At 38.5% G+C, this 23,221-nt stretch overlaps 1 protein-coding gene across 1 annotated transcript in view; it reads right to left on the reverse strand.

Moving 5' to 3' along the window:
* Positions 1-23,221, reverse strand: part of LOC307142432 (uncharacterized protein) — a 40,817-nt gene that overhangs the window by 7,526 nt on the left and 10,070 nt on the right. The window contains exons 2-6 of the mRNA XM_079843304.1: positions 21,725-22,521; positions 9,017-9,181; positions 3,463-3,631; positions 2,028-2,155; positions 1,574-1,695 (exon numbers count right to left, since the gene is read on the reverse strand). Coding sequence (XP_079699430.1) covers positions 1,574-1,695; positions 2,028-2,155; positions 3,463-3,631; positions 9,017-9,181; positions 21,725-22,521 — 1,381 coding nt within the window. The remainder of the gene's footprint in view (positions 1-1,573; positions 1,696-2,027; positions 2,156-3,462; positions 3,632-9,016; positions 9,182-21,724; positions 22,522-23,221) is intronic.

The following is a 23,221-nucleotide window of genomic DNA, read 5'->3' on the forward strand; positions in this document are numbered from 1 at the left end:
ATATTAGAAAAGATTTACAGAGCCGGAGAGACCCAAGCGGGAAGCCTGAGGTTGCGTTGTTTCTGCTCCATACGTTGAGTGTCATTATTTGTATGGAGCAGGTGTGCTACTGTAGCCTGGATGCCAGCCGAACTTAGCCCCACCCACAACATTCGAGGTTGGGAAGTTCAGTCTGGACTTGATCCGTTGTGGAGCCACTATGCTCGAACCAGAGCCGTTTGGACCAATCAAATTGTCAGGGGGCGGGCTTTATACGATGATGGACAGATGATCAACAGTAACGTAACCATGCACGTCACCAAAGAGTGCTTCGATTGAATTCTCTTCGGTTTAATCCTGAACAGGAAACGTGTTCGTATATGCATTCACCTTTAATATTTCTCTCAAAAATGATGATTGTGTTGGTAAGTACTCTGTATCTTTAAATTCCTTTTACACTCATCTTCTTCTTCTACTTCTTCCAGTGCGCGTGCAGTTGAGTTCTTTTGACAACTATGCGTCTCTCAACATAAGTCACTTACTCCGTTGCTCTGATTGGTTGTAGGTCTATCCAATTGAGTGCAGAGGCATTTTCTTTCCTGGTTCGGTTGAAACATGCCCCATGATCACAGCCCAATGGAGCAGTATCAGACTCATATTCTGACTACAATCTGAGTATGACGACGTCAGGCTAGTGCTACTGGTGACTAACAACCAACTCTTGCTCTAGAAAATACTGTATGTTCATTTTTTTGTTCTTCCTTGTTGTTTGTTCGCCACCTTCGCTTTATTTTCCACAAAGCTTTATTTTGCTTCGCTTCAGCTATGATAAAGAGACATCCACTCTTTCATCGCATGCTTGTGCATTTTCGGGGTGGAGCAAATAAGGGGGGGGGGGGGGGGGTTGGGGAGCAGGGGGTTTGGGTTGATTTAAAATATCAAGTGTTTCTCAGAAGTTGCTTACTGCACCTTTAAAGCATGTTAGTGCACCAATATTTTATAGTCGTACCAAAACGATTACAAATTACATAAGCAATTTTAACTTTAAATGAAAACATAAAATGTAAAAATAAAAGATGATTCGAAATACTAGAACAGTATGTAATAAACACTAAAATAATACTGGTTCTGCTTTCTGCTCATTCATATAATGTGGTGCTAGTCACTGACTACCACATGAGCCCTGAGGTATTTAAGAGGAGGCAGCATTCAGACGAGATTAGGACGCCCAGCAGTTTACCAGCGTTCGGATGTGATGAGAGTTTTATCTTGCATCACATGGACACATAGTGAGTCATAACATCAAAAGAGTGGAGCCATTAGTACTACTTGTGTTTGCGATACGCTTTCCCAGAAGTTATTGTAGTGCATATGGGAACAACACAATAGGGCAGCGTGCTGAAGCTTGGATTCCTTTCCATTCTGATTCATTTTTAATATCAAATCCAGTCGTCTGTGAAATAATGTTGATCAAGCTTTTAGAAATAATAAATAAATAGAATATGAGCCTTCAGAGGGAGATCAAATGTGACCATTGTTTTGAGTGCAAATGATCCGAAACTCCTGAATTATTGTGAAAACAAGGATGAAGTACCGGTAAAGCTGTGGACACGATCTCTTCAAGGAGCCTGAAGACAGTCCCAGCCTGCTCTGGTTCCTCAGTTTGGTCTTCTTCACCAGTTCCTTCACTCTTCCCCAAGTATAGTTCTCACTCAACTACAGACACACAAAGGTACAAAATCATTTTAAATTAAAAATTATATGGTTCAAACCTGTCAATTGTTTTAATCAGTGTTGGGGAGTAACTAGGTACATTTAACTACGTAATTTAATTACTAAATAAATGTAACTGTAATCACAGTTTCACCTGGCTCTACTTCCTTTCCTGACATTTTCATTTTCTGTTGACTCAACTACCACAATCTAGAATAATTTAATGAGTAAACCAATGCATGAGTGACCAAACATTCGCTACAATCTCCTTCCCCTGAGTGTTGAAAGATGTGTTTGTCAAAGTGAGTCAGTGTGTTAAAATTCAACTGACTCACCCGCCTGTGATGAGAGGAGAGGACCTCAGCGCTGTCACTCAGGTACTTGGCCTCTCCCTCTGTGTAGCTTCTTCGATTCAAGCCCCTCTTCCAAACGGGAAGAGCAGGTTGGCAGCCCATCTCACCATCTGTACAGGAGAAAACATGCACATGGAGTTCTCTCTATGAGAGGAAATGACTATTATGAAATTGTGATCTATGACTAAACTCTATGTCCTCTGAAGGGTGTGGTGCATATAGCACACTGAAACATACATTATCTCTGTTTCCCCGCCCACCAAAAGTTCCAGAATCCCTGAGATATGTTTTTTCTCTCTATATGGAATTCCAGGAATTCCACCTATCGCTAAAGTATTAATTTCCCATTTCTCCAGAGACTAATGTTTTGTTGCCCACCCACCTGATATGGAATATGAGATGGAAGGAAAGCAACCAGGAAAAACATGACTTTAGTGCTATGTGGACAGCAAGGGTTTGTATGTGGGACACTTAGGGGTTAGATAGATAGATAGATAGATAGATAGATAGATAGATAGATAGATAGATAGATAGATAGATAGATAGATAGATAGATAGATAGATAGATAGATAGATAGATAGATAGATAGATAGATAGATAGATAGATAGATAGATAGATAGATAGATAGATAGATAGATCGTTTAAAAGTTTTTGATCAGTAAGATATTTAATGTTTTTAGAAGAAGTCTCGTATGCTCACCAAGGCTGCATTTATTTTATTAAAAAATAAAAAAAACAATAATATTGTGAAATATTATTAAAATGTAAAATAACTGTTTTCTAGTTGAATATATTTTAAAATGTAATTTATATCTGTGATGCAAAGCTGAATTTTCAGCATCACTTATGTCTTCAGTGTCATGTTTCTTCAGATATCATTCTAATATTATGATTTGCTTCTCAATAATCATTTATGATTATTATCAATAGAATCTTTTTTAACATTATTTACTGTCACTTTTGATCGTTTCATGCATCCTTGCTGAATAAATGTATTATTTCTTTAAGTTCTTTCCCAAAAAAAAATTATAAAACGTGTACTGACCCAAAACTTTTGAACGGTAGTAAAATGTTGCAAAAGCTTTCTGTTTCAGATAAATACTGTTCTTTTGAACATTCTATTCATCAAAGAATCTGTTTTCAACATTGATAATAATCATAGATGTTTCAGAAGCAGCAATTCATCATATTACAATGATTTCTGAAGGATTTCTGATGTGACACTGAAGACTGGAGTAATGATGCTGAAAATTCAATGCATCACGGAAATAAATTACATTTTAAAATATATTCAAAAACAGTTATTTTGAACCTTCATCCATGGCTTTTTCAAAGCAACCTTCAGCTATTGTTAGTGTAAACACAGATTAATCTTAGCCCTGTATGTTTGACTCCAGGTGTGTTTACACACTGACCTCTCATGCCTGCCCTGAGGGGGATGCGCGTGACCTCAGGGATCGTGGTCAGATCGGACAGCGTGCTGCTTGATGCTGTTAGGCTGTAGTGATCACTGCGAAAGTGTCTCTTGAGCTCTTGGAAGGCCAAGCTGGCGGCACCACAGCTGCAGTGCTGTGTGAAAAAATCCTGAAAAAGAGTTTGAATTCAGAATTTATTCACTTTCTTAGTCGTCTGTTTTATGAATGCATAGGCATACGTTGTAAATGTACACATAGATTTGTAAAGCTTTTGTATAGATGAAATCTCCAAAACAAAATTAAAATGTGGCCATTTGGGATAGAAGAGCACTTAAAATAGTTTGCTTTATGAAATCTAAATTCAATTTGTTGATGTTCACGCCCATGGGTCAAGGATGATAGCACATACTTGGCCCGTAGATTAGACATCTGGTTCAGATTTATACAAGTGTAAAATTACCGAAGCCCTCAAACACATCCATTCACTGACTAAATCTATTTGAAAAGATTTTCATTTCAGTATATTTTGGGTAGCCTTGCTACTACATAAATGTTACATCAAAAATAGGGTTAATTTCTAATTATCTGATGTTATCTTTATCTCACATGACTTATCCAACTGTGATATAGACCCAGTGTAAAACTGTACTTCTCAGAGGAGATGAGATATATTTCATTCAGCCATATTTCATTTAAATATCAAGTTTTACTTCTAAAATATTTTATGAGAAAGAAAAAAGGGACAAGTCAAGATGACTTATCACACATTCTGTATACAGAGCTACAATGAGTGTAGTTGAGAGCTAGGTCTTGAAAGAATTTGATGAGAAAGTTTAAGTTCATATTGAGAAGCAAAAGTCTCCATCTGTTATTTAATTCCATTGTTGTCTAGTTGAAACGATTCAAATATTAAAGATATCTCACATGTGATTTCTCAGTCCCATGGGGAACATTTCACTCTCAACAATTAAATCATGAGACAAAGTCATAATGACCCTGAATTGCTTTTCCTTTGGGAAATGTGTTTATCTGGGTCACTATTTTAAGCATTTTCCTCATGTATCCCACATCGTCACGTGAATCACCTCAACAGCTGAAATCTGCTGGTGTCATTTCCACCAATTATTCTTATTGTTACACATTTGTTTCCAAAACCAGATGAGCAGTGTAGTAGATATGACTTGAGTTTTGAGTTTTATTGTGTATTTATATGCATAAGAACCTATGCTTTTTAGAAAAAAAAGCACAAAATTCTTTTCTAAGAGTCTCTTAAGTCTCTAAAATTCACATGACTGTTTTGTGTCAGTGATAAGATGCTTCCCAACACTCTGTTTATCCAAGATTATCCCATTGTTTCCATTACATCTGTATTTGCATGGTAAACGCTTTCTGATTGATGAGGGGATGATGCCAGGGTGGATCCGTTTGCTGAGGATTTTATGTTGTTGTTGCCACCAAGAGCAAAGACATGCATTGATGTGAACTCTGATTCCTGTGAATGATTTTGATGCATTTGAGAAGATAGAAGCATGAGCATTGAACATGGACTGAAGATGAAAGAATTCACCTCAAATGTCCCATAAACCAAAACACCAGATGCATCCCCCTTTTGTATTGTGGTGGAGTATATCTGTTCATCGGATTGGTCATGGCTGATAACTAAAGAGATCAACATGTAGGGCTAACAAGAGAGTAAGAGGACACTACAATGAAGTTAACTGCATATCGTTTGAGTCTTGAATGCTTTTTATGAGTACAGATGAAAGCATGCTGTGAGGGTTTAGGGGTAGGTGGGTAAAACAGCCAGGGAGGAGACTGGCGAGACAGCATGGTCCATTATAGTGGAGACTGAGGCACGTTTTGGGAGTTCCCCTGCCTTTTGATGTGTGTAACAGCATGTTACTGCCTGTTGCTTGTTCTCCAAAGACACACACAGTCCAGGGAATCTAAGACCCAGGGAGATCAAGCAGTGTGGTCCATAGACTATTCCTATCATAGTTTTTATTCTTGGAATTTTAAGGAATAAAGAATTCGACAATTTTGATACAACGGAACGTTTTTGGTTCCTTAACAATTCCATACTTTTACTACTTTTGCGAAAGCTCTGAGTATTTCACTGAGGCCCTGTTTACACCTGGTATTAAGATGCATTTTGGTTGATCGGATCACAAGTGGACTACGCTAAATGCAGGTGTAAACGGGGTATGAAACGTTTTGATCTTGTCCACTTTCGTTCACGTCCATTCAGAGAACTTGCGTACGCCTCTCTTCCAGAAGAGAAATTTATAAATTTATAAATGGTCAGTGCGCAGCTGAATGCTTTCAGATCTTCGCCTTGTAAACGCCACCTAATTAATGTCATTAATATATGAAAGAGCACCAGTCAACATCCAAATTCTTTACTTGAGAATGGCGAGCAGTAAGCATTGCTTAGATTTCCAAATACCTGCAGTACTCTGACTCTCTGCCGCAAGGAAACGTACGTCTGGTTAGACCCTGATGTTGCGCTAAGACCATTTTTATGAACGCCATTATGAACAGATTTTAGCGTACACACTCAAATCTTCCCCAATCTCATGGGGGAAAAATAAGTGTATGGATTTGTAGAGAGAATGGATGATTTGAATGGGATGATAGCATGTAATACGAAAACGTACACATGAGGTTGTATGGATTCATGCGAAGTTGCAATAACTCAAAATAGTTATGCATTGTCGTCATGAGACTGTGCTGGATTTTTAGTCTTTTGACTAGTTAAATAAATGAAATCAGTTCTGAGAAAAAAAGTGATCCCCAAACCTAAAACTAAATAGTTTAGCATGCATGCATGGTTTCTGTAAAAAATAAAAAATTTAAAATGTCCTCCTTTTTTTTGCCTCTCTTTCTCTCGTGCTTTCTTTGATGACTTTGAAGTGCAGGCCCCCACTGAGCTTACTCACTGTGACCATGCAAAGTCTTTTCTGGCCCCAGGGTCCTACCTGACAAAGCCAGTTTAGAGTTGATTCTCTGAAAAACCATGAACTAAACTGTTCTCATTCAACAGCACAGCATCCAGAGGTCAAGACATCTAGACAATATACTGTCATGGCCTTTTAGTCGGTAAGCTAAGGACTAGAGAAGATAGGAGACTGGGGTGAAGGACTGTCAAAGGGGAAGGTACATTAAATACGTTAGCAAATTTCTCTCAGGAATTATAAAAATGTGTTTATTCCTCCATCACATAATTAATGATAGCAAGAACCTCTCTCAATCTATAGCAGTTTCAACGGCTGCTGCACTTTGCACACAAGGATTTGTACATTGTAGCCTACAGGATTTGATATTATTGATATTATTAAAGTGATATTATTTCCTGATTTATTTTGAAAATATATATTTAAAATAAACTATAAATAAATTTGGGACATTTGCAATTAATTTCCTTTTTCAACTCTTTTCCCACCATTGACGGAATTTTCCAACAATCCATGTTTTTACTGTTATACGGTAGGGGGGGGGGGGGGCGCTCTTATGAATCTTCTGAAAGAGTACAGAATCAAAACGCAGGCGAAAAAGAAGCATTGCATATCAGTGGTGGCGTTATAGGCCAGGGCTTGCTGAGGCCCACTGCAAACCCGAATAAGTTGGCAAAACTCAAAAAATGAGGTAATCGGTTACATCAAAATTTTAAGTTAAGAAATGTAATTGCTCTTAACTTGGAATATTTGAGTTAACTACTTCATACATTGAACATTCAAATATTTAACTTAAAATATCATGTAATCTCAATTTAAATATTTTAGTAGTGGAAACTTGGCTAACTTTAACTAGCTAGTTCAGTAAATGCTAACTTGGTAATTGGTAACACAATGCTTTGATAGTATAAGCAGAGCATAGCAATTGCCCAGCCCAGTTTCAGTTAAATTTAAGTTTGTCTAAATTAAAAGAAACAAGTTCATAAAACTCAAAACAATTAAACAATTCAGATTAGCTCAAATGTGTCAGTTATGTGAACAATTCTAAATACTCTTAAAAGTTAAACCAATTAATTATTTTGATCATTAAGATGTGTCTACACCGGATGTGAGCGATGTGACAAAAGACAATATAACACATTATAATGAGTGATGTTGTCTACACTGGATGCGGCGCGTCAGTGGTGTAGACACGGTGTAACAGTTTGATCATCATTCTGAATCCGAACTGGACAGCTTTTTGTACACATTTTTTTATGAAACTTACATTCAAGAGTTGATAAAAAAGAATGCATGAAGCTAAAATAAAATGGTGGGGGGTTTTGTATGGTTTTTTTTTTTTTTAAGCAGAAGCTTTCTTCTTTCTTTTGAAACGTTTTTTAAAAATGCTGGTGGGGAAAGAGTTATTATAGGCTTTATCCCATTTCTAGGGGGTTGCGCCCAGATTTCCAACTTGTATCCGCATTCAACAAAGAAAGCTCCCTTCCTGGTCTGAATATTTGGAGTTGTGTTACTAATTCAGGAGAGGTACAAATCCAAAGGGAAAAACAAAGGCTGGCATGTTGGAAAAACATCCATAACTTTATACAAAACGTTGTAAAACGTGTTGATATTTTTCCTGTGGCTTTGGGCTGATAACATTCAAGCCAGGTGCACTCTTGTTCTTGTTCAAGCGTGTAGTACTAAGTTCAGATTTGTATGGGTTCCACATTGTTAACTTATTTGAATCTGAACAGCTTTACGATTTACCAGAATCCTTTCACATGTTGGCATTTTGTAGTAAATAACTGCTAAATTACATAAAGTAACACTTTAGGGTAGGGTTCAATTCTCACTATTAACTAGTTTCTTATTAGCATACATATTACTAGGATATTGGCTGTTTATAAAGCACATATTAATGCCTTATTCTGCATGACCAAATTCTACATCCCTTAATCCTACTCAATACCTAAACTTAACAACTACCTTGCTAACTAATAATAAGCAGTAGTTAGGAGTTTATGGTAAAAGTAATAGTTAAGAGTTAGTTAATAGTGAGAATTGGACCCTAATCTAAAGCATGACCTGACCTTTTATGTCTACCATTTTTTTACGCATATTTAGTTCAGCAAATTTATTTTTGTTAGGTATATGTTGATGTTCAACTGAACAAAACACATTTCATGACAGAGAGAGCTTCTCTCAATGACCCAACAAACAAAGACACCGCAAAAGACTTTCGTCCTGAATAATGTCAACATGGGACACATAAAAACAAATGAAATCCATGTGAGGGGACATCAGGTCCTTTGAAACGAATACCCCATCTGTGTACAGGTCGAAAAGGGCTGAATCCAGCAGCTCTGTTTATTAAATACACTTTTATCCACCATGACTGAAAACCCCTAAACCCCACTCAAAACAGCTGGATTTACATTGACGTGGTATGAATCAATAATCCTTTGCCCCAGGCATCAATATGGGGCTTTGACCCACAACAAATCATAATTCCAAGACGTCATCTTTCAGACCCAGACCTACAGCAATGTAGGTCTACACATTTTTTTTCTTAGGGCTAAGCTTATAAAGATGAATGCTGATTCAATGGTGATTGATACCTCTTTAGTCTTGATCACTCGGCCTTCCTTCTGCAGGCCACAGATCTGTTTCTGTAGTCGGAGGTTGTGTTCTTGTAGCTGTCCGATCTTCTCTATGAGTTGGCAGATGTGCTCTAGGTATCCCAGTCCAGACCCCATTGGGTTGGACTGATTTGCCTGGTTTACCTGTTTATCAAGACAGAGACAGAGATAAAAAATAATTACGGTTAACTCCTAATACTACATTTCACCCTTAGGACCCTTAGGACCCCCCACCCCTCTCTGGACAATAGGTAGGCTCTAAATAAGGGGATTACCGGAGGTGTTTATGTCCACTATAGGGGGTTGAGCAACTTTTGTTGAAAGTCTACAAGAACAGTGTGAACTGCATCCAATTGTTTGAAAGCCAATGGCTCATTTGATGGGCTAATGAGCACAGAACAAAGCAAAGGTTCCCACAGTGACGGATAAAGATCATTCCAAGGGCATGACTGGATGTGTTCAGGTGGACCAGAAGTACTCAAACTGATGACGTTTTAACTATTTAACACTTAAGGTGTTTTTACTATCTCATTGGAATTGTTAATAGGATTTATTACAGCTCTGGAAACACATTTAGGCAAACAAGATGGCCTAACTACTAGTCTGCTGCATTTCATTAAAAAAATTGACACATTCCTGGAGACCAGCTATCATTAGACGACTGAACATCATTAATTATTTTTCAATACTACGTTAACACTAGCTGTTTCCATCCACCTTTTTATGCACAGTTTGGGATATTGCATGAAAAACTGATGGATGGAAATCATGGAAATGCCAAGATGCACATAAATTCTAAAAATGATGCGCTCGTTTGAGTCTAATAATTTTTTTTATCTGATAAGCAAACACGCATGGAAATAAACCTACGATGGAAACACATTTACCCAATAAATTCCTTGATGTGCGCCAAAAAAAAACATGTGACTTTTCCTGATGGGACACAACTGGACTAATCAGCAGACCGATCCTTTTGCACAGCATCTGAAACATCTTTGGTTGTTCTGAAATGCCTGAGCAAAGTCTTTTGTCAAAAGTGGTTCTGTATAATTCCCTCCCAGAACTGTCTGACATGACTGCGTTCCCAAACAACAGGCATCTGCCTCCAAAAGCAAGATAACGCGTTTTCATTTGCACACTCTGAGATGCAAGAAATGTATTATATATGAAAATTATTATATACAGTGGCTTCTCCTACTTTTCTTAGTGATATTTAGCTCCAGTTTATCAGAAAGTAACGATTTTGTTCTCTCCGACTCACTGGATGTAAACAGTGCTTTATTCGCAAATGTTTTATGTGATATTCCAACTTTGGATGGAAGCATACACTATTTTGCCAAAAGTATCTGGACACCCCTCCAAATCATTGAATTCAGGTGTTCCAATCACTTCCATGGACACAGGTGTATAATATCATGCACCTAGGCATGCAGACGCTTCTACACACATTTGTGAAAGAATGGGTCGCTCTCAGGAGCTCAGTGAACTCAAGCGTGGTATAGTGATAGGTTGCCACCTGTGCAATAAGGCCATTCGTGAAATTTCCTCACTACTAAATATTCCACGGTCAACTGTTAGTGGTATTAAAACAAAGTGGAAGCAATTGGGAACAACAGCAACTCAGCCACAAAGTGGTAGGCCACGTAAAATCACAGAGCGGGGTCAGCGCATGCTGAGGTGCACAGTGCGCAGAAGTCTGCAACTTTCTGCAGAGTCAATAGCTACAGACCTCCAGACTTTGTGTGGCCTTCAGCTTAGCTCAAGAACAGTGTATAGAGAGCTTCATGGAATGGGTTTCCATGCCCGGTCAGCTGCATCCAAGCCTTACATCACCAAGTGCAATGCAAAGCGTTGGATGAAGGGGTGTAAAGCACGCCGCGACTGGACTCTAGAGCAGTGGAGACGTGTTCTCTGGACTGACGAATCACGCTTTTCTGTCTTGCAATTCGATGGACGAGTCTGGGTTTGGCGGTTGCCGGGAGAATGGTACTTGCCTTACTGCATTGTGCCAAGGTTGTTTGTCAGGGGTTGGGCTTGGCCCATTAGTTCCAGTGAAAGGAACTCTTAATGCTTCAGCATACCAAGACATTTTGGACAATGTCATGCTCCCAATGGCCCCTACCTGTTCTAACATGACTGCGCACCAGTGGACAAAGCAAGGTCCATAAAGACATGGATGAGCGAATTTGGTGTTGAGGAACTTGACTGGCCTGCACAAAGTCCTGACCTCAACCCAGTAGAACACCTTTGGGATGAATTAGAGCGGAGACTGCGAGCCAAGCCTTCTCGTCCAACATCAGTGCCTGACCTCCCAAATGCGCTTCTAGAAGAATGGTCAAAAATCCCCATAAACACACTCCTAAACCTTGTGGAAAGCCTTCCCAGAAGAGTTGAAGCTGTTATAACTGCAAAGGCTGGGTAAACCCTACCCATTAAAGTTAATTTGCATGTAAAGGCAGATGTCCCAAAACTTTTGGCAATATAGTGTAGCTCCTGTTACATAATGAAATGGGTTTATGAAAAAAATCCAAGTCTCAAGTGTTTGGACCCCACACAACTGAAAGCTTAAATTTTCTTTTGCCTTTGAAACCAAAGTTAACTAGTTTAAAGGTGTGAATTATCTGTAGGAAACGTGTTAGATCCAGTTTCTATTGTTTATTTGTTGACTCATCCTTCCATCTTTGGTTTGTAGCTGCAGATGCTCACGTTTTTCAAAAAATTCAAAGGAAATTTTGAACAAATATTTATACAATCATCAACATTCCAAAAAGTGTCCCAACAAAAGCAGGATGTGAGTTCAGGTCCCGGGCTTTTCCACCCCGAAAGCTTTTCCGTGCCACTTATGTCCAGTCCAGTCCCATAGCCCAGCATTAATGGAAACGCAGGGGCTAAACAATAGAGGACATGACGGAGATATGAAATACTAGGAGCTGACATCACTCGTTTCCTCAGACAGAGTGTGAGATCCTCGGCAGGTCAGGCTTCTGCTCCCTGGACCATGAACTTTTCTCATGCTTCTCTAGTAACACTGCACTATCAAACTTCCATCTTTGCTTTAAATGGGTCATATAAGACGTATCTTAAAAAAGTTTTACACCAAAAATTATACAAGAACGTGTTAAAAGTAAACTTAACCACTATTGTAGTTATTGAGATTGTTCATGTGTAGAAGACCGTTATATTAGGCCGTTTTCACACCTATAGATCATTTGTTTTGTTCCGAAACAGGGACTTAATTTGTTACAATGTTGCATTTTCTTGGTTCGTTTCGCTTTCTCAAAGCAACTTTTCAAAGCATACCAAAATGTGTTTATTTAAGTCTCGAGTACAACTTATTGGTCAGAGTTTCCTCTGCTTCATCCTTCAAGATGATTGATAAGTTCACTCCATGAGCTTATTGTGTGGCATATTTGTAACTATCAAAACACACGCAAAAACTATACGAATGTAGCCGTCATTCCCACTATTAAATTATATACTACATTCATATTAATACTGCAACAAATTCAAACACGCTCTCTGGATCTCCCAGCGCTGTCTAGAGGTTAACTGTGTCAAAACACACGCAAACACTGTCAAAGCTTCATCTGGACCACATTCTCGCACAGAGAAGTGCAATTACACAACATTTTAAGATGAAGAGGGTTTTCAACTGTGATAACTAATATGCTCACTCACAGAATCAGACCCTATTGCTATTATAGCACATTTCCTGTTATGAATTATAATACCACTTGGTCCATTGGGTCAAATTGCTTTCACACCTCAAGCGAACCGTCCCAGAGTTTGTTTGCAATTGGGCCAGGACAACCTCATTCAGACAGTCTCGACGTGATTGTTTTGGTGAGGATCCAAGCGTGATTGCCACAGGGAGAAAACGCACCAGGTTCCGAAACAAACGCTAAGGTGTGAGCGCACCCTTAAACTACAAGACGAAAGATCCTTGTGGCAAGAAGACTCTTTCAGGCTTGGACTTGCTTATATCATGTGAATGAACTCCAGTCTTTCGCTACATGTTTGTAGTGTTGGTAGCCAGACAGGTGGCTCACAACCAGGTGCTCTCTCATAAAGCAGCAACTAATGCTTGAAGTGGCGTAGCCAAAGGAAAGTAATTGTCCCAGGCCTTTATGACTGCAGAAATATGACAGATCTTATCTGCTTCCCTCGCCCAGGATCCCCAGTGACCCAGGAGAAGGGAAGACACAAAGGTTTGGGAAAACACCACTCCCTTTCTCCCCCTGCTTCTCTTCTCAATATGAAGGATCTCACGTGCGTTTCTGCACAGACCCTGAAACAAAGCAGGGAATGTTTTCCTATACTACAAAAAAAAACATGGAGATGATTTTCTATGAAGCTGTTAACACTTAAGCATTAAGCGTGACGTTGTGGTTATTGATGGTGTATGGTGTAGCTCTCTCTGCTGTGAGGATGTGGTTTTTAAACCATGCACTGAAGATCAAAACAAACTGGGGAAAACAATTGTGCATATGCCTCTGGGTTGGATTGCAGAAACAATATTTTTCTAATTACGTAAGCTCTGTTTGTGAGGGAAGATATTATAAACCCATTCAGGCGTGTCTGAGAAAATAATCCTTTATTATTTGAAATATTTCACTGGGTCTGTTTTAAAGCAATACTAAATGTGACACCACTGGAGAGGAATGAGGAACCAGATGTGGGGTGTATTCAGAGATATAGGAAAAGGTATATGGTTTAATGGTCGTAACCAAGAACATTGAAAACAATGGTGAGTTATAGATATATAGAAGCTGATTCAATGCTATTTTGATGTTAAAAGATGCGATGAAACATGCATTTAGAAAATAGATTAGAAACATCCATTAAAAATAGGGCACAATGTTCTTTCCATATTGATTCCTACAGGTTATTGACCCATATTGAATTACGTATTACATTATGCTGTGTTAGGTTTAAAGGAAATTGCAATAAACTTAATGGATTATGTCCTGGTGGACAATTACTTGTACCTTTTTAATTTTTCAACTGACTTTTTTCTTACAGCGTATTTTATGCTGAATTTAATGCCTTTTTAATACATTTATAGATATTTTTAAACATTTGACAAAATGTGCATTGTTGTCAAGTGCTATTCACACAAGCTCCGCCTAACAATGCCTGGTTAGCCCAGACAAGATAAAAAAAGACTTGTTCTTCAGCGTCTTGGTGTAGTCAATAGAGCATAAGGCTTGTGGAACAAGCTTTTAAAGCGATCGACCCGGGTTCGAATCCGCCTTTTGGCGAGCTTGCTCTTTTCCCTTTTCCCATCACATATCACATCGTAAAGGCATTTACTTTAAATAAAAATTAAGAAAATGTTCTAAAAGTGGAAATAAAGTGCCTAATGAAATGTTTAATAGTTATAATAAAAGTATTTATTGGGTAAGGTTAGAGGTTGGTGTAGGGAGGGTGTTTATTGTCCGATTAAGGATGCATCCATTTAATAATTTTAATAAATATGATTATTTACACTATGTTATTATTGCATCCAGTTAATGTACAACAATACCGAGGTGCAAATAGTATGTATCTGCAATATGTGTAAATAGTAATTAGATGTTATTTATACTCTATTTTGACATAGAACTGCTACTTTAACATAGTGTAAATAGAATGTATCACTATTTTCACTTAGTATGCTGTTTCACTTAGTAAATAGCATCTACAGCTGGTGCCAGACTTTGGCTCAGGCATTCAGAACAACCAAACCAACATTACATTTGCTGTGCGATGCGATTGGTCCACTAGTCCAGTTATCCAATCACATCCACTGTTTAAAGGTCCTGTTCTTCGTGATCCCATTTTTCAAACTTTAGTTAGTGTGTAATGTTGCTGTTAGAGCATAAATAATACCTGTAAAATAATAAAGCTCAAAGTTCAATGCCAAGCGAGATATTTTATTTAACAGAAGTTCCCTTTCAAAGCCTACAGCGAACGGCCGGTTAGGACTACATCCCTGTACTTTCTGCTTTAATGACGTCAGTAGAACAGTTTGTCGACTAACCTCTGCCCACAAGAGTACGCAAAAAAGGGGGCGTGGTCTTGTTGCTCTCCCACGTGGAGAAGAGGAAGTGTTGCGTTCATGGTTGCGTTTGTAGAGTGTTTGTCGCCATGTCGTCCAGACGCTGTTATTTTCATCCCGGAGCCAAATCACCTTTGTTTGGCCTTCAGGGACGCTGTACTTTGAGCACATGCATCTCCCCGTTATGGTAAGAGGCGTGACCTTTCCGGGCAACGTGCGCTAAGCTGCTGTCGAATCACAACACGGGAACCGCTGGCACAATCAGAACTCGTTACGTATTTCTGAAGGAGGGACTTCATAGAATAAGGAAATCTTCGAGGCGTTTTTAGGACAGTGAAAACAGCGGTATACAGATAAGTAGATTGTGTGAAAAATACTGTGTTTTTTTACACGCGAAACATGAACACATGTTATATTGCACACTGTAAACACAATCAAAGCTTCAAAAATCAGGAAAAATGGGACCTTTAAGCAAAGTCACAAAGTCGCATTTTGTTGCGCATTTAGGGATTTATTCGGTAAATGTGTTTCCATCGTACGTTGTCATTATGGGGTATTGTTTGCAGAATTTTGAGGAAAATTATTAATTTAATCCATTTTTGAATAAGGATGTAACATAACAAAATGTGGAAAAAGTGAAGGGCTGTGAATACTTTCCGGATGCACTGTAATTCCTCTAGATTCCAGGTTCACTTGTTTCCTTCTAAAGATTAATTTACGGCCCATTACCACCCAATACAGTGACCTCAGGTGACACTGTAAATCCTGGGGGAGATTCATGGAGCTTGTGTTCTTCTTGAAGTTAGCACTATATTTTCATTTATTGTACTTGCGTTTGTGAGCCTTAAACAAAGCTGAGAACTAATATTGTTGGCTGATATGATGTCTCACAAAACAAGCTTTGTGTATTTATTTATCCAAAGACGTCCTGCTAGATGCGTTGATATATCCTGTGTTTTTCTGTGTATCTGAAAACTATTGAAAACCCTTGAAGTGTCACGACCTGTTACGTCACATTCCGGAGTGTCAGCCAAAAGTTTGAGGCTGGATGTGGCGCTCACAGCGCCGGTCTCCATGCCTCATCTATCATTAGATTAAAGTCTCACACTCGCATTATGGAAATGTTCGCTTTATGACTGTGTTTATATGCTACAGCTGAGGAATTCAGCTCCTCAGCTGTAGCTGTCCTGGGGGTGGCTGAGGAGCTCAATAAGGGCAACAGCAATTATGCTGTCTTCATTCCTCCCTGATACAATATTTCGCTCTGCTCCACACATCCGTCAACTGAGACTCAAAAATGCTTTTAATGTCCCATAATACGACATACAGAGAGACCACGTACAGAGAGACTAACTTATTCAAGCTTGCTGGCAACCAGCCGAACACATGAATCTGATTAACATTTAAGAGTCTAAATCTCTTTTAAATGATTTATAATTCCCAATGCCATCTTTAAATTTTGCGAATGAGCCTTTCTACAAGCTGTCCCTTCACTGGTCCATATCTGATTGCTCACGGCCACACATATTTTGAGCTCATAGGACTTCACAAAACTGGAAGTTGTACATCATCCGCCCCTTGTGCATTCATTTCTGAAATATTTAGACAAATTTCATTCTGCTTGCTTCTATCAATATAAATTATAAGGGGTTTGAGTTATGGATGTAGTACAAAGGGTTTATTAAAGGGATAGTTCACCTAAAAATGAAAATTCTATCATAATTTACTCACCCTTATGTTGTTCCAAACCTGAATGAGTTTCTTTCTTCTTTTGAACATAAAAGAAGATATTTTGAAGAAATTGCCATTGATTTCCATAGTAGGGAAAAAAATACTATGGAAGTCAATGGTTACCGTCAATTGTCAAGTTACCCACATCTTTCACTCTTTCTTCTTTTGTGTTCAAAAAGAGACACTGAGACATTTTTCAAAACACCTGTTTCTCAGAAGACACAGTCATACAAGTTTAGAATTGGAATAACATGAGGATCTTCTATGAAGTGAAAATTAACCCATGATTTACTCACCTTCAAGCCATCCTAGGTGTATATATGCCTTTCTTCTTTCAGATGAATACAATCGGAGATATATTAAATAATGTCCTGGCTCTACCAAACTTTATAATGGCAGTGAATAGAGGATGATATTTTGAAGCCCAAAAAAGTGCATCCATCCATCATTAAAGATATCCACACAGCTCCGGGTGGTTATAAATAACTACCGGTAACTAGCTTCCGACAGTCAGCCATACACATCGATTTAAAGCGTAAGAGTGACCCTGACCTAACGCATGGCGTATTAAAGGGTTAGTTCACCCAAAAATGAAAATTCTGTCATTAATTACTCACCCTCATGTCGTTCGACACCAGTAAGACCTCCGTTCATATTCAGAACACAAATGAAGATATTTTAGTTGAAAACTGATGGCTGAGAAAGGCTTCAGATAGGCCTCCATTGGCATTCAGTACATTTATACTCCCAAGACCCATAAAAGGCACTTAAAACATTGTTACAAAGTCCATCTCACCACAGTGGCTCTACAATAATTTTACGATGCGACGCCAATAGTTTTTGTGCGAAAAAAAATCAAAATAACACCTTTATCCAACTTGTTCTCGACTTCCGTGTGTGCCTCCACGACGTATGCGCGAGAATATGACGTAGCGCCGGGGTTCGGGAATCCATGAAATGCACACTTAAGCCCCATTTTGAGCACTACGCCGAGACCTAAAGCACGATCAATGTAGAATTCAACAGCTTAGACATGCGCGTCTTCCTCTGCTCGTAAACAAATCGCTTCTGGGTCATGTGTCCGAACGCCGGATCTGCGTCATATTCTCGCGCATGCGTCGTGGAGGCACACACGGAAGACAAGAACAAGTTGGATAAAGGTGTTTTTTTTTTTTTTTCGCACAAAAACTATTGTCGTCGCATCGTAAAATTATTGTAGAGCCACTGTGGTGAGATGGACTTTGTAACGACGTTTTAAGTGCCTTTTATGCGTCTTGGGAGTGTAAATGTACTGAATGCCAATGGAGGCCTATCTCAAGCCTTTCTCAGCCATCAGCTTTCAACAAAAATATCTTCATTTGTGTTCCGAATATGAACATCTTACGGGTGTCGAACGACATGAGGGGGAGTAATTAATGACAGAATTTTCATTTTTGGGTGAACTAACCCTTTAAGGCGCGCGGAAGTGCAAATGATAGAGCAAAGCAAAACTGTTTTTTAAAGAGAAATGTTGGAGGATTTCGATATAAGAGAAGAGGGGCTTGAGTTTATTGCCCAGCCCTATTTGTTTGAACCGCGAGAGGCGTCAAAGCTTACGCTACCCCTACATTGCGTCAGGGGTTACTCTTTTGGTGTAAGTCACCTTGCGTAGGCCGTCTGCCGGAAACTAGTTATTTTATTTTATAAAGTTTTAAATATGGATATTTTTCTTACACAAACGCATGGCCTTGCTTCAGAAGCCCCCCAGTGCTGTGTGGATATATTTTATGATGGATGGATGCACTTTTTTTATGTAAATCATGGGATAATTTTTGGGTGAACTATCCCTTTAAATGATGACAGGATATTTATGAGTAAAATATCCTTTTAAAAGCATACTGTTTGCTCCGTTCAACAAATTTTACCGTGTTTGAATCCACTTTACTGAATTCTGCAAAATTTCCCCCTGAATAAGTGCAGAAAATATGAAAAAAGTCAACAATCAGTCTATTGTGATTGGCACACACCTGCTGTACATTTAAATCTTCACTGTAGCTCTGTGTCCTTCCTACCCTCATAAGTTGGGAACAAATCAGATTAGAAACGAAGGGGAGGGAGGCCCTTTGAAGTCGCCATGTTTGAAGCGGATGGGAAAAAAGCTCATAGTCCCTTTTCAATATCCTCTTCCTCAGGCCACAGAGCTCCATTTAACAGGCAAGGGAATTAGCTTATTAGCTGTGGTGACAGGTGATGATGAGGGCTGAGTTTACCGCCCTGGCTACCTGTCATCGCAGCTCCCATAAAGTCGACTATTCGTCAAAAAAAAAAGTCCAGTCACTGGCCACCAAAAGACCTAGCAGCTATCAAAGAGGCATTATTTGGATAAATATGTGAGTAATTTGAGCTATTTGACACCTGTTTGATGCATCCATGGAGGCTTGGACGAGCATGGTGGACTGAGGGAAACAGTCCAGATGAGAGCATTGGCTGTTGCAGCTGTAATCGCCGCAGCCATCTGCATGCTCTCTCAACACAGATGAACAGGTGCTGTGTGATGTGGCGGCCACGTTAAAGGGAGAGATCTGTAGCACACCCCGCAGTACATCCTCTCAGCTCTCAATACTGTACGCCAACAACACACATCTCACCGAATGTCCTTTTGTGGCTGCTACAGTGGTAATCAGCAATTACATCATTAGACACGCCACATGGTTGCCACAGGATAAGATTGACCTTCAAAGCATGAACTGCAGTTGTTAAGGCAATTTTAACAACCAAACTAATAAATTAAACATATATGGGTTGTGACCTAAAAATCTCATATCAGTTCTTATCGGGTAGCGGACAGCAGGAAAAAAAAAACTGTTGTTGATGTTAAATTATTCCACTGCCACCACAGACTCGTTGCGTGACAAGATCTCATCACTGAAAAAAAAACAACTAAAGTAAACAGACTACATTAAATACTCGATCCCACGTAACAAGGATAAACATGGTTTGTGCCAACCACAATATGTTTTGTGTGGTGAACTGCTGGCTGCGGAGAGTTTAAAAATAATTTAAGAGACATTTAGCTTAGACAAGCTTTTGCGTTGAGTATCTCCAAAACAAGGCAGCATGATATTTAAAACATATTCTTAGTGTTGTTTACATTTTTGCGTCTTTTTTGTGACACAAATGTAAAATGGGGCCCTGAAGAAAAAACTGTTGAAAATCACTTATGTAGACTAACCAAATATACCAATATATGGATTAATATGAATATTAACAGCTGAGATGTGCTAATTGTGTGCTATATTTTCATGTCATGGGGAAAAATCTTAAAAAATAAGCAGAAATGCTGAAGATGCTGTTTCTTTAGAAAGAAAAAAAAAAACCTTTTTCTACGGAAACACTGCTGACAGGAAGGCTTTTATCCTGTTTTCCTTTTTAGTAATAGTATACACGCTCAGTGATGAGCTGATGACGTCAAGTTGCGGAAAGACCGTCATTATGGCTAATGAGAAAGGATGTGTGTGTGCTTCTAAACTGTAAACAGAAGCTATTCATTTTACCATGTTCGCAATGAATATTTCACTGATACCCTTGATTGAAGAAACAACTTAATTTCACATTCTGCACTTAAATCTTACACTGTAAGAGCCCAGGACTGTTTTAAGTTCACATAATGTCAATGAAGTGCTTAAAACGTCTGGATGCAATTAGCATGTTTTGATTATGTTGTGTTTAGCAGTGGTAAACGAACATTGTGAACGTGGTTGACAGGAAGAGCATTTGATCCTCACTGGGGTACCTTTAAAACGACTTATTTTTAAAGAAATTATTTAGACTACTGATCTATAATCACTGCAAAAAACAAAACAAAAAAACATCTTAATCAGTGTTTTTGCTTTGTTTCCCAGTAAAATAGGTAAACACCATTTCAGATGTTTACTTCTGTTTGATGATATACATTTCTACATATCTATAATTGTTTTACAGTACACACCTTTGTTTTTGACTTTCATTAAAAATACCTTATCCTAGAAAAAACATAATTCGGGCTTACTTTATATTAGGTGGCCTTAACTACTATGTACTAACATTTAAAGGGTTAGTTCACCCAAATATTTAAATTCTGTCATTAATTACTCACCCTCATGTCGTTCCAAACCCGCAAGACCTTCGTTTATCTTCAGAACACAAATTAAGATATTTTTGATGAAATCTGATATTTCTGTCCCTCCATTGACAGATTCTGTTTATGTTTGCTGATCAATGTTGATATGTGAAAAAAAGCCTAAATTTAATCATATTTAAACTAAACCGCTCAATTCATATGCATCAGTTTTACAATCTCTTTATGAACTTTCTGAGTGGTAGTTGCATAGACTGTCAATGGAGGGACATAAATCTCTCAGATTTTATAAAAAAAATATCTTAATTTGTGTTCTGAAGATTAACAAAATTCTTACGGGTTTGGAACGAAATGAGGGTGAGTAATTAATGTCCTTTTTGGGGTGAACTAACCCTTAATTTGATACAATGCACTTATTGTTTACATACATGTTTTTACATTGTACTGCATGTAGTTAAATCTGTAATATTATAATTATAATTACACTGTTGACACTTCCCTTACACCTAACCCGACTTTTAAACTTACCCATACCACCACACCTGTCCCTAACTTTACCCATATCCCACATCAATATCAGCAAAAACATTGTTTTGATGTATATAGTAGTTAAGGCCAACTTATTATAAAGTGGGACCCATAATTCTCCCAATAAATGCTGTGTAATGCATAGCAGTGAGGAAAAAGTGCATAATGTACTTGTTTAAATCACGTTTAAATTCTTGCTATAATGTTTAGCATTGTTGCTTATATAAAACCAGATATAACTCCATGATGTCAAGTAAATAACAATAAAAGACATGTAAACTGTTATGACTACCTCACTTAGCCGGCAGCACTCTTCCATGTACTCATCCAAGCTGTCGCTGGTTGTGCTTTTCCTCAACGGTTGTTGCTGAAATTCAGGTCCCGTTTCGCCATCGTAAGCTTCGATAGAACACTGGTTCCTTGACATCGTGTCCTCATCCATTGCAGTGTCTGTTATTTCCGCCTGTGCTGCTATGATTTCAATTTCATCTTCACAGTTCTTCATGGTATTCCTCAGGGTTCTGTCCTCGGACCTCTCTGAATCTGCTATGAGGTCCATTAAATCGTCAGCAGCATTCTCATTCTCTCTTCTGTCTCCCAGAATGGTAAGAGTATCTTGTTTAGCACATTTACAAGACATTTGTTCAGTTTCCAAAAAGACTGAACTGTCTTCAAGAGGATTGTCAGCAGGTACAGGAGAGTTCAGGTTGCCAGAGTCACATGAAGACTCTCTACTGTGGACCACAAAGCTTTGCTCTGAACCGGTTGGGGTGGATGGGGAAGTTGCACCACTAGTCATCTCTACCCCAGAGTCCTCAGATTCAAATTTATACAGTCTTGGAAGCTCAGAATCAGCAAAAATTGAAGATAGATAGTCTGTTTTTGATTCAGTCACAGTTGTATCAGCAGCAGCGCTGTGGATGGAGATGGCCTCATCAGCCTGGAGAGGCTCTCTGTTATCCTGCTCAGACATTGAAATGGAGATGGTTGAAATTGAATCCTCAACATTTAGTAGTTTCTCGGGGAAGTTGTTGAGGAGCTTCATTTTTGTTAGTACAACTTCATTCTCTAAAACAATATCCCCTTTACCTGCAAAACAAAAAAAAATGTTTAATCATTTTGTACTTTCACAATATTAAAACCATAAAATACCATTTATTCATAAAATACCATAATCATTATTCCTATTAAAGCTGCAGTCCGTAACCTTTTTTTGGTTAAAAAGTATCCAAAATAAACGTTTGAGCAAGTACATAACCAGCCAGTGGTCAAATCAATCTCCTTACCTTACCCGATTTACAATGGTAAGCTTGTAATAATGTGTTATAATTTGCATCATTACGTGATATCTGTGTACATAAAGGAGTCCGGGCTAGTATAGGATATATCACGTGTATGGATGCTGCAGGTGGTGGATCGTTTGTGACCTCTTTGTACAGTAGCTGGAATGTAATTAAACTTGTCATTTTGATGGTGGCATGTAATCCAGAAAGTTCAAAACGACAATCGTTGTTGACAACTGGTGCGTTGATAGAGAACTCACACATACACCTAAAAAACATTCGATTTTTCCGCGTTGAGGAGCTATGCCAGTGCACAACCCACGTAAAGAAGATAACACTACAAATAACTGCAATTCAAACAGAGATGGCGACAAAGAGGTAAAACTTACGCACTGCATATTTAAAGTAATTTTAAAGTGTGTATTTTCTGTGCAAAGATGGAAATTCCAAAATTATGATTATTTCCAAACTGGTTTCCCAAACACTCCCCCTGTCTACCATTGGTG

This window comes from Gobio gobio, assembly GCF_949357685.1.
Source record: "Gobio gobio genome assembly, chromosome: 18".
NCBI classification, from domain to species: domain Eukaryota; kingdom Metazoa; phylum Chordata; class Actinopteri; order Cypriniformes; family Gobionidae; genus Gobio; species Gobio gobio.